At 36.6% G+C, this 13,080-nt stretch overlaps 1 protein-coding gene across 2 annotated transcripts in view; it reads left to right on the plus strand.

The window, feature by feature from the left end:
- Positions 1 to 13,080, plus strand: part of KCNH8 (potassium voltage-gated channel subfamily H member 8) — a 193,422-nt gene that overhangs the window by 66,595 nt on the left and 113,747 nt on the right. For both annotated transcript variants that reach the window (XM_074838629.1, XM_074838637.1), the window contains exon 3: positions 10,758 to 10,889. In XM_074838629.1, coding sequence (XP_074694730.1) covers positions 10,758 to 10,889 — 132 coding nt within the window. The remainder of the gene's footprint in view (positions 1 to 10,757; positions 10,890 to 13,080) is intronic.

The following is a 13,080-nucleotide window of genomic DNA, read 5'->3' on the forward strand; positions in this document are numbered from 1 at the left end:
TGGCTGTCACCCATAATTTCCTTATTTTCCATATGTCCTAACATAGTTTCCAGGAGGATCCGCTCCATGATCTTGCTGGGCACAGAGGTGAGACTGACTGGCCTGTAGTTCCCTGGGTCTTCCTTTTGTCCCCTTTTAAAAAATGGGGGTTATGTTTCCTCCTTTCCAGTCAGCAGAAACTTCATCAGACTGCCATGACTTCTCAAATATGATGGATAGTGGCTTGGCCACTTCACCAGTTCCCTCAGGACCTGCGGATGTATCTCTTCAGGTCCCATGGTCTTGTGCACCTTCAGGTTCCTTAGATGGTCTCAAACCTGATCTTCTCCTACAGTGGTCAGTTCTTCATTCTCCCAGTCCCCACCTTCACCTTCTGTGTCTTGGGTGGTGTGGCTTGAGTGGTTGCCAGTGAAGACTGAGGCAAAAAAGTCATAAGAGTACCTCAGCCTTCTCCATATCCCCATAACCAAGTCTCCTGCTTCCTTCTGGAGATGGCCCACATTTTCCTTAACCTTCCTTTTTATCACCGATTTACCTGTAGAAGCTTTATTTGTTTTCCTTGTTGACATCCCTGGCCAGATTTAATACTAATTTAGTTCTACTTGGCCTTTCTAAACTGATCCTTGGCTGCTCAGACAGTTTCTCTGTATTCCTTACAGGCTTTCTGTCCTCGCTTCTACCCTCTGCAGGCTTCCTTTTTATGTTTGTGTTTGTCCAGGAGCTCCTTGTTCATCCATGCGGGCTTCCTGTCATTCTTACCTGACTTCCTCTTTGTTGGGATGCATTGCTCCTGAGCTTGGAGAAGGTGATTCTTGAATACAAACCAGAGTTCTTGGGCCCCTCTTCCCTCCAGATCTTTAACCAATTGGTACTCTACCAAGCAGATCCCTGAAGAGGCTAAAGCCTGCTCTTCTGTGAAGTTCAAGGTAACGAGCTTGCTGTGTGCCCTCCTCACTGCCCTGAGGATCTTGAACTCTGCTATTTCATGGTCACTGCAGCCAAGGCTGCCCTTGAGCTTCACGCTCTGCATCAGACCCTCCTTGTTGGTGAGAACAAGGTCCAAAATAGCACCTCTCCTTATTGGCTCCTCTATCACTTGGAGAAGAAAGTTATCATCGATGCATTCCAGGAACCTCCTGGATTGCTTATGCCCTGTTGTGTTTTCCCTCCAACAGAATATCTAATATTAGTCAATATCTAATTGCAATTACATGAGCCATAAATGATTATTTTTATATTTATAAATACATCATCTTTTTTTTTTCATTTTTCCTTCTTCCTTTTTCTTTCTTTTTTCTTCCCCGCTTCCATATAGCTCAGTAGGCATGAGGAAGTTTCATTGATCTTGGGGAAATCCTTCTCTTAAAAAAGCAGTGTGGTTGTGGATGTAGACAGAAGGCATGTCCTTATTTTCCTCTGTTTCACAGAAGAGGGAATTTTTTGGCTCCTTTCCTCTTCAAAGACTTCATCTGATTTACCCACATCCTCTGATGAAAGGTAATATGTAGCCTTGAATTGTGTAAATGTTTTAGAGACAGTCCCAGCTTCTGCAGCAGAAGAGGAAGACTGGGCAGACTTCTGCTCCTCCAGAGAGCCCTGACGTAAACTCTGCAGAGCCATGGGTGAAGCAGTCAGCAAAAGCCTGTGAGGAGACAAATAAGGGGATGAACTTCAGTTAGAAGAAGGAAAAAAAAAAAAAAAAAAAAGCAGTAAAATCCCCTGTGTGCAATGTGATCTAAAACAGCTGAGATCTTTTGCTGTAATTTAATGAGACATCGACAAGACTGTTCCTTACTAACTGACAGCGGTGATACTTTGTTCTGGTAGCACTCACGATGACATTGACTAATAGCTTCTTTCAATAACAACATGATTTATTAAAAGCGTAATTCACTGAGAAAAGATTTGTTCTCCTAGAAACACATTGATAATAAATAAATCTGTATGAGAGTTTCCTGCTGTTTACTGCATTGTTACAAAGTGATGGACCCTTCATTGCTTACAGATGTTTACAGATTAGTGTGTCCACACAGGCATTCTGGGCTTCCAGCTGCACTTAATATGAATGACTGTTAGTAATGCTGTATGCACTTTTTAATTTTTTTAGGATATATTTGATTATGCTACTTTTTACACATTCATTTTTAGGAAGAGATGTAGGTATTTATTTTTTAGTGGGATGTTTGTACTACATCAGACTGGTCACTCTTCAAATTTTCTCACAATTTAATGGCCACACTGAGGCTGCTGATAGACTGCCTTTTATTTTTATGAGGTTTAAATCAAGCTTTAGCTAAAAGTTGACTTGTGTCCCTGTGCTTCACCATGAATTAGGCTGTTCTTTGGTTAAAGAAAGATCATTTCTCCTGATGACTATCTGCCTCCCTCCTCCTGACATTTCCTTATATTTTTCATGATCCCCAAATCCACATACTGGATCATGGTGCAGACTAGTTGCCATCTCCTGTGTTGACAGTTGCAGTGAGTTTCTTGCATTAGGTCCATAGTTTTTAGAAAGAGCGGCAGGAGGCTCATATTAGCACTGTCTGTTGAACCCTCTCACTAATTTGGCTTGGGAATTGCAAAAGCAGTCTGATTTTATAGAGCAGTTAAGTAATTAAAAGGTTAGAATCTGACAGGGTTACTGTAATTCTTTTCAGTGGGCAGGCTCGGAGTCTGTTTACAGCATGTGCTTACATGGATTCAAGTGGTGAAGTGGGAAGATTAATCCTCTCTACAGTGTTATGTAATTACTCAGCATGTGTTTCAAAACCCTTCTGTACAAAAAACTTGAACCTGACAAGATGGAGGAATCAATCCCAATCCACGACTTGACCCCTTCTCAGGTCCCAACTTTAGCCCCTTCCTTCCAGAAAGGTGCCAGTGGGCAGCATGTCAAGTGCAAGTTAAAGTTCTTGAATCATAAGCTCAACAGAAAATCCTCAAACTTGCTGAAAACTGCTGATTAATATTAATAAATAAAGCTAAAATATAATAGACAGCAACTATAGAGGCACTGATGGTCTTATTAAACATAAAACTTCTCTGACCTAACCTCGTGGAAAAAACAGTGGAAAATAAATGATCGGTTTCTAAAGTAGAGCTTTGCAACGTAAGTGGAAAACTAATCAGCAGAATCCCCTTTCTCCATGTAATGTCTGTTGAAAGCTATATGAATAAGCATGAGACTTTGACCAGCACCTCTCCTAGCGCTGGGAGACCTCCCATTCTGCAGACACCAGACCTTCTGTTTCTAGGGGCTGCCACTGCCAGAGACACCAGAATCAGGGTCATGAAAATATCTTACACAAAGATATTTTTATTTATATTGTTATCACTTGTTATTTGAAACTAGAAAGTGGAAAATTTTCTTTGTGAATGTAGTGGTCTGTTTTGGTATTGCTGTGTTTTTGCTTACAGGAAATATCATGTTATTTCTGAAGCTTCTCTTTAAGAGAATAAAATAATGAGCTTAAAAGCAAAATAATGTCATTTGAAAACATAGTTTTGTTTAGATGAATGTGGGCTACAACTCCTTTGATACCAAAATATCAGACACTGTTTCAAAAAGATTAGGTAGCTTACAGGAAGAAACCAAGAGACATAAAAAAAATGTGTGTATAAATATGTGGGTTTTAATATATATGTGTATATATGTAAATATGTATGCACATATACATATATATATATGAGAGATCATCCTAGCTTAAGAAAATTTCTTGCTTTTTTTTTTCAAGGGACAGAAGTACATCCCTCAGTACACTGAGAAATCATATTTACTACTGTGATTACATCTACATGTTGGATTAGAATCTCTGAAACTCCAAAAGGAATAAGGACCATAGGTTGTAAGCACAGTTTTAACAATAGATTTCAAAAATATAGTAATCAAGGGAAAGCAAACTTTATTCATTGTGGGACTGCTCAACTCAAAGCAATGAAAAAAGCAGAATTCAGCTGAAGACAGTAAAGACTAGACTGCTCAGGAAGGATTGAGCCTGACTTTTCTGAAATAGTCCATACAAAGATATTGAAGAAACAGTATTTTGTTTTGTTTTTTGTTGGTTTTGTTTTGTTGAGGTTTTTTTCCCACTTTAACTATAGATATTGGATATTCATCTACATAGACTGTCTCAATTAGTACTTTCCCAGGATTTAGCTGACAAATGCTGAATGCCTTGTATTATTATGACTATGACAGAGTAATGATAATTGGAGGTGGAGGAAAAGCAAGTTGCAGACTGATATGAATCTGCCCTGAAGCTTTTTGCATTTAAACAGAATGCATTTCATTCATTTAACTGAGTTTTTAGATAATCCTGTGTATTTTACTAATTGTTATAAATTTAACCTGGTAAATGTATTACATCAGGGAAGTATTTATCTCCTTAAATGCAGTTGTCTTTTCTAATCTGGATGGAGATAGGAAAAGGAAATTAGAGCAGACAAAAAGTAAGTAGTACACATAAGGATAATGTATGTCACATGGTTTTAACAAGCATTGCTTAGCTTCTCTATTTTTGTGCAATGAAAACTCAAATGTAGCTAGAGGATTTTGAAATGGAGTTTCATTAATTAGGAAAGATAGTGGAGTTATAAAGAGAGACAGGAAAGCTGAGTAAACCAAGCTGAAATGTAGATGTGCTGGAGCTCATAAATTAGTTTGCATAAAATGTGCACTGCAGACTGTACTTAGTGGTTGCATACAAAAAATGTAAAGGATACTAAGGTTGGAAGAGTCACACACTCAAACTAGGACCTGCTGTAATAGAGGTACTCTGTGTTCACACAGTAATAAACGGAGACTTTGAGGTGGCAAGTTAAGCCTCTCTCTGCTTAACAATGGCAGTTTTCAGGAGAGCCAAGGATAGGAGATTGCTGTGCTGAAAAGTGTCTTCTCTTAGAACATCCTTTCCCTCTCTCCCTCTCTCCATCATGGCAGTGATGGCAGAAGTTAGACATGATGGGTAACATGACATACGAGTCACTGAGTCACCTGGCAGTAGAGAGGACACAGCGTAGGTTGAAGTAGTTGGGCACAAAAAAAGAGGGTGGAAACACATGAAGGAGGGATTTGCCCATTTTCTGATGAGATATAATAAATTTGAATAATTTCCTGTAGTACTCCATAGCCTATACAGAGGCATGTAGACATATTTTTTATGGAAGTTTCTAAATCAGCTCTGCAGAATTATCACCTTCTAATTCATACTGAAACGCAATTTTTGCTTTGTTATTGAGGTATCTTATGTATCACCTTTCTTCTACCTCGTTCTTGGGATATCGCTGTATTCTGGTTTAAGATATTTTGGAATGGATTTACACTGGCTGTTAAAACTTGTAGGGAGAGTCACTTGCAGGATACAGGCATGATCTGTTGGCCGTACAGAGCCTGGGGAAACAAGTTCTTGAGCTTTCTTTACTAGTCCTATGAAAGTGTTAACACAACCATCAGTGACCATATAAGTCAATTACCTAATAGCCCTTATGTGTTGTTAGTTTTCTTGCAATTTTGTCAGACCAAAAACTGTCACTAGGCTAAAGCACACAGGCTGTCATCTACAAGAGCAGAATTCAAGGGAAAAAAAAATGATAGATTTTGTTAATACATATATGTGATTTCTGCAGAGTTGACGCGAGAAGAATGAGGTGTTCATTTGCTTAAAGCACAAAAATTTGCATTAGGTGTGTTAGTTGATCGTTGTCAAAGTTGGGATATTTACAAGAGAGAAAGTACTCTAATTATAGCTATACTTTTTCTTTCATCTCCTTTCCCTTTCTGTTTAGTTCAGTTGCATTTTTTTTTAAAGCATTGTTTTCTTGTTTGCACTTTGTACTTCTCAACAAACTGTTGACACCTTGTCAAAACCACAGAACATTCAAAACAAAATGTTATCAGTGATGCTGGAAAACTTTGGGTAAACTAATGAAAGAGAGAGTCTGGTTTCCCTAGGCAAAATCTTTGTCATCCTGGTCTGTCAGTCTTAGAGTCTGCAGTGGGAAAGTGGAAATGATGAGGCTAAAACTTCTCTGGCAATATCATGTATCCAACAGCCGGTTTATTTTGCTAACTGAAAGTAACTCTGTCAATGAGACTGTGTTGCAATGCTGAAGACTTAGCATCAACCTTGTTGACAAGTTATTACAGCTATCTATGTGAAAATATTTTTATCTTTGCCTTTTACATAGTAAATTCCTGGAAATATGGTGGTGTGTTTTCCTTTTTTTTTAAGGTTTGATTTGCATCTATTTAAAAGAACATTTAGTTTACTTAGTCAAGTACTGAAACAAACAAATGTGCCAGATTTATGACGCCTTGTACAGCCTAATTCTGCCCTCTTATGCATATATATCATCATGATTATTCCTTGAAGAGTGATTGTTTGGTGTCATAAGACTAATATGCGTATCTAATATGCAAAACATTTAAACTTTCATTTTTTTTCTTCAGGTACTTGGTTTCTTAGACTATGAAACACTACATTTGGTTAGTCTGGAATATTAAATGCAGATGTAGAGCTTTGTGAAAGAGCTCTGCACCTTAATCCCTCTTCTTACCACAGAGAGGTGGAGATAAATCACAGGAATTTGTTCATTTGTTATTTCCTGCCCTTGAGTGATGGAAGACACAATACAAGCTGGTTCAGTGTCTGTCTGGAGAGTGGTGTGGCAAGCAAGATCCTGAGGAAGTGAAGGTCTGGAAGTGGATATAACCACTGACGTTTGACACATGGCAAAAAAAGGAAGCCTTAGGCTTGTCTGCCTGAACAAAACTACTCCCAGACTGTCAAGAGCAAAATGAGAATATAGCTTTGCATCAGTATCACTGGTTCCAAGTAATTCATAGGAATATGTGTGGCTAAGAAGATACTTACTGCAGAAAAGCTCAATTAAAATTTTGACTAGATGTGTGCAGAACATAGTTATTTTGTTAAATAATTAAATTAGCTGGTTATCAATAATCCCATTCCATTTCTATATTATGATGACCCTGCAATACCCAAATATCCACTAAAGATTTCCATTCCGAGTATTTCATTGGGCTTTGTCTAGGGTGGGCATGACCAAAGATTGAGTGAGTATTATTGTACGGTGAGTACACATTGCTCACCAATAGGGCTAATGGTCTGAGTCTGTTCCTTCATTTAGGCAGGTCTTATTTTCTAGTGAAAGGAATGAGTGGCTCTGAAAGCTATTGGCATTTTGATGGCAGGGTTTTGTATAAAATGTCCCTTTTAAATTCCTTGGTCTGTTGACCTTTGTTTTGATTTCACTCTGTGGACAGACTTCTAGCTGTCGGAGTGAGGAAAGGTAGAAAGCGTGGTTGAAAGAGTGACCATAAACCACTCTCTTTTTTATGTATATATAAAAGGTGGACTATAGTCAAATTGCTTTGTGATAAGATTATGCTTCATTTGGTCTCTTTTCTCCTTCCCTGTGATGTGCTTACATAAGCCTTGAGGATATTAAAATATATTTTAAACCTTCAGTTCATAATGCAGTATAAAGATTAGAGTCTTCAAGAGTGGTGACTTGGAGCAATAAAGAGAGTCTGTATATAAATAAACCTCCAAAACAAATTTATTTGATAGACAACTCTTGACAATACAGAAGACCTTTGTTTGCACCATCTGAAGCAAGGCAGGAATTTCTCTCTCACAGATGAGCGCACTCAAAAGAACTGTAACAAAATAGGGCATTTCTTTTTTTTTTTTTTTTTTAAATGAGTAGAAAGTTCTTCTTTTGGCTTATTATATGATGCTGGCATTCAGTAAAAGCTATGCAATGGATTGCACTGGATCAGTGTATTTTTCCAAGAATGCTCCTCAATAATGAAAGATACCACCCTTCTGTTCTTCACAGAGTGCAAGCACATATTGACCTAGTCCTGACCTAAACTGGATCATCTCCTCTAGTCCTGAAGAGTACATCATATTCATTTACTCCTTTCAGAGTAAAGGTAGAAAAACAAAAAAACAAACCAACAAGCTCAGATTGGGTCTTCTGAAGATGGAGTATATAAGTAATGCCGAGACTGGCAGCTCCACCATGCCATAGCCTGGAACTCTTCAGGAGAGAAGTAGCCTGTGCATGTATTGGATATGTCTTTTCTTTAGTTGTGCATACAATTTTTTATGCATATTTGCTTTGCCTATTCAAAATATTTCCAGACATATTTACAGAGGAGGAGAATGAGGACAGGTAATGAGAGAAAATATGATTGAAGAGAAACAGCAAATGACATTAAATGGTGACAGGATGCGGAACAATTTCAGTGACCAGTGTTCACCTGCAAAGAATTCAAATGCACTTCATTGTACAAGAGTGAATGCATTAAAACATGAAATGTTAAATGGATTTGTCTCAATTTTTGATGATGAACCATTTTACAATAACTTCCTTAAACCTACAGATCTATCATTTCAGATAATATTACCAGATGTGCTTCTTAGCATAAATGAGTTAGGTTTGTTTGAACGTGGCTGATGTCTACAAGTTTCTTCCAGAAGCAGTCTTAATGAGTAATTTGTGTGTGTGTGTGTGTAGAAAAGACATGAAACAATTGAAAAGGGTAAAATACGCCTCTACTTCTGGAGGAGATTAAAACAGCTGTTTAAAAGAACATTGCAGCTATTGGTGTTGTTTAGAAGAAGGAGTTGAGAGTGACTTATTGTTCCAACTGAAACTACTGCTAGAATGCAGCCAGGCAGAATGTAATTTTACAAGTAAGAATTTGGCCAGTATAAGATATTATAATGTATATAAAGTATAATGATATTCTGTAGAGGTCTGTGATTCTATTTTTAAACAGGAAAGTAAAATTTCTTAATGCTTCTTATCTTTGAATATATCACTTCAGATTGGTAGTGTGGTGGCGCTCTCTAACATTTCTGACAGTGACACCACTGAGCAGGTTTTCCCATAAGTTTTGATAAAAGAGTCAAATCTGCACAAAAAATTAATTAAGAATGGAAAATTAAAAAGGAAGAAGGAACAATAAAATATCTTGTTTCTGATATAATTTCTACCTTCTTTTAAAAGAAGGGCTTCTTTGCTTGCTCTGTCTTCAACATCAAAATGAGAATATTTAAACCCAATATTAAGCCAGTCTGCTTCTTCCCATGATCTTTCTCTCCTTCTCCAGTCTTCTTTCCTCCTGTTCCCAATTCTCCATGTCCCATTTTTAAATACCTTAAGTGGAAGCTTTACCTGATGATTTAACTAGTAATGTTACTCTCAAAGCTGCCTGACTGCCTCTTGGAAAGTTTGACCAGGACAGAGAGGCCCAGATGAATTTCCTTTGAAGCATACTTTTCTACCTTCAACTGTGGTGGTCCTTCAAAATGGAAGCTGCTGTTTCACCTGCCATGCTTGCCTACATCCTTCAACAGGCAGTCAGGGAACTTCCAGTTGGAAATTTAGATTAGAAAGCTGAATTGGGATCTTGGTGTGTCCAGTTCATTTTCAAAATTGCAGAGTTCAGAAGATAGAGAATAGAGTAGGAAGTGACTAATCTACTTGCTCCTTCCTAAGGACCCCTCCGAAGCTTAGCTGATCATTTGCCAGTAGTCAGCTGTGGCTTCAGTGATTCAGGGAACTATTCCTGCTCCTGTATATGAATGAAAATAGACTTGTGCTTGTAAATGAATGCCAAAAATAGTATGTTGGAAAGGAACATGATTGTCAAAGTGTAAAGACATGTCCAAAAAAGAAATTTAAAACTAAAAGTAATTCTGTAGCAGTACTTATATATCTCATAAATAATATTAGTCAGCTGACGATGGGTGAAGGTAATTAGTGTGGATAGACAAAAAACCTGAAAAAGACAAAAGCCTGACACTGGGCTGAATTATCCCAGAACGGATGGGATTGGGATCTAGGATGTTTGCGGAGATCTCTGTTATACTTCCAGTGCTTTACCAGCACCTAGGCATTTATTCTCTTCTGAGTGGTCTGCATTAACAGCAAACTTGGAATTGAACAACATACCTTGCAAACAGGACATGACATAATCAGTGACAACAGAAACAATTTATTTTTAAGGCATATAATTACGTAGCAGGTGTGGGCAGAGAAAGGTTAACATGAATTAAAAATATTGGCAAACTCAGCATTGTCTAAGTCTTAGCAAGGTGAACTTTATAGACACTAAGGAAGATAGCTGATATTAATTTTACAGATGATGTGTGGTATTATAAGCCACACCATCTGTAAGATGCAAGGAGTTAATTCTATTTCTATTCTAAATCTGATGTCTGATTAGTTTAAATACCTTTGAATTAGTGGGATGATGCTCTGACTATCAGGTCTTCTGTCAAGAGGTTTTAATGAGTATCAAGTCAGATGATTAAGGTAGAATGATTCTATAGTAAACATGTAAGCTTCAGATGTCAAGTTAACAAAGTGAAAGCTATTCCAGTAAAATAAGCAACATCAGTTGAGAATTCAAAGAAGAGCATGGTTTCAGAGGAGTAAGCAGCTTCATTAAACTCTATTAATGATCCCTGTAGATAAATTTTGCATTTAAATTAATGCCTTGCTTCTAGAGAAAGCAGTATTACTGAGCTTCAGCCAATGATGCAAAGAGATTTACATGAGCTGAACATCTGTGATTCCCTGACTACTGACCTCCTAAATAAGAATTTTTTAGAATTACATTAGTTGTAGATTTAGTAATTTACTTTTTTTTTTTTTTTTTTTTTATCTCTGTGCAAAAAGACAGCTGTTTGAATTAAATTTGTTCTTTATCCTTGCAGGGTCTTCATTCTGGTGCCTACTGGATATTGTTCCTATAAAGAATGAAAAAGGAGATGTAGTACTCTTTCTGGCCTCTTTCAAAGATATAACAGACACGAAAGTGAAGATTGCTGCAGAAGACAAAAAGGAAGGTTTGTGTGAATTGCAACATTGATAAGAACCAACACTGATAAGTTTTTGAGAGTCACACCTATATGAAATCTCACTCTTGTGTACACTTTTCAATATGGAGACCTCCTAGCTTTCCAAAGAATAAATTAATACATGACATAGAAGGATAAATAATCAATCTGTTGAAGTTCTTATTTGTAATTTTTTTTATTTACATACTGGTCCACATTGTGTAAACATGGACTTCAGGGGAAAAAGTACTTTGTCCTCAAAATTTAATTTGTTTTACTGCACTATGATTTAATTTATTTACTTTCTGGATTTACGGAGGTACATTTTGGAAAAGCTAGACCTTTCAACCATTCCTTCTGTGAATCTGATTTCAGCATGGCTGAGAGATGAATGAATGCATTTTTTTCATTTTTTCATGAGAAAAGCATGCAACTTTAGAAATTATTTTACCTATTGAGAAACATGACTATTCTTGTGTCATCTAATTTTCATTACATTATATGAAATTATAAGATTTATATGTTTTTAGAAATACCCAATAGTGTAAGGAATACGTTCTCACATCTATTTGCTTCTGAAAGGAAAGAACACAAGGATTCTTTCATGAATTTGGAAAGAGATTGTGGTATGATAATGATTCATAGCTGCCATAAAATAATTTTGACTGTATAGTATAGTCAAGTTTTACTAAATTCTGCTAACACAAAGCAAAGACAGCTGGGGAGGATGGAGGTTACGCAGTCAGTATTGGCCTGTGTTGTGTATCAAAGGCAGTGAACTTATTCCAGGTTTAGATTTTGTAAAGGTATAATGAAACAAGACTTTAGGTTTGCAATTTTTCAGTGTCAAACAAACTGTCTAGAAAACGTTTATCTGTAGACAGAAAGAATAACTCAGAATTCTGTAAAATTTCATTACTGTTGAGTTTTCCAGTCTGGTACTACTCTGGGATTTATTTAAATTTTTTACCCTGTGATAGCCATATGATGTCTGCATATCTCAGAAGCAACATAGATACAGCCTAATGGCTCCTTTTCTCCTTGTGGGTTTCTGAAGTAGGGGAACAATTAATATTCAGATTTTTCTGATTTTAAATACTCGCTTTCCAATAAAATAGTTATATTCAGTTACAGAGAAATGTAATTCAGCATTCTTTTACAACATTTTAGTACATTAAAACAGAAAATATTATGCTTCCCTGTGCTTCTGAATATTCATAAATCAAGTTTATGCTAACAATCTCTGCCTCTTTTGTACATTTGCACAAATAGTTTCACCTTTGTCTTACTTTTCAAGCCCTGAATGCTGCAGCGTTTTTTATTACATCCTTCACTTTTTGCACTGAACATTTTTGAGAATTTCTGAGCTGGAAGACTGAAGAAAGGCTTTGAAGTAGCACACAAGTACATTTTGCAGCTTTTCCTTACATCCAATTTCAACCAGTTACTTCATCTCAAAGTAAAATAGTTAAAACATAAAATATATTTTATCTAGTTTCTCCTTAAGCCTCAAAAAACCTTATTCTTACCAAAGTTTTAAGAAATTAATTTATTAAAACATGATATGTGGAGCCATGTAGAAGAGAGATTGTCAGAACATCTGTGCTATCAAGGTTAATGATTTACCTTATGAGAGATGCAAATTTTCAGGATACACTCAGTGAGAAATCACATTTAGTATGCCAGTGATGACTTGAAATATGTATATCACTGATTACTTGTAAAATGACAGCTATTGTTTATCTAATAAATATTTTACAGCTGTGTGCTTATTTTAGGGTGGATTAAAATGATCTTCAGCTTTTGATGTGGGTTCATGTCAAATAGTAAATCTAAACAGATTTTAACTCATGTTTGTTGTTGCACATTTAAAAATTAATACTCCTCCTACTCTGTACTGACAGAGGAACACGCCTATGCAGAGCTACAGTACTCCAGCAAATGCCCATTCAATAAGCTTATGGATATTGGCATTTGGTTGTATTTCATAATGTACTCTTTAGAGCGCAATCCTGAAACTTGGTTGTTCCTTCCCTTTATACTAATTTTAAAACCATGGCAATCATTGTTTGCATCATGGCAACAGAAAGTAGCACTTAGTGTGGGGCTTTACCAGATTACATTGTTTCATATAACATAGTGAGATAAGAAACAAGGTTTAACCATTTATTCAAAATATTTACAAACAATTCCAGCATTT

Source organism: Strix aluco, chromosome 1, assembly GCF_031877795.1.
Source record: "Strix aluco isolate bStrAlu1 chromosome 1, bStrAlu1.hap1, whole genome shotgun sequence".
Taxonomy (NCBI): domain Eukaryota; kingdom Metazoa; phylum Chordata; class Aves; order Strigiformes; family Strigidae; genus Strix; species Strix aluco.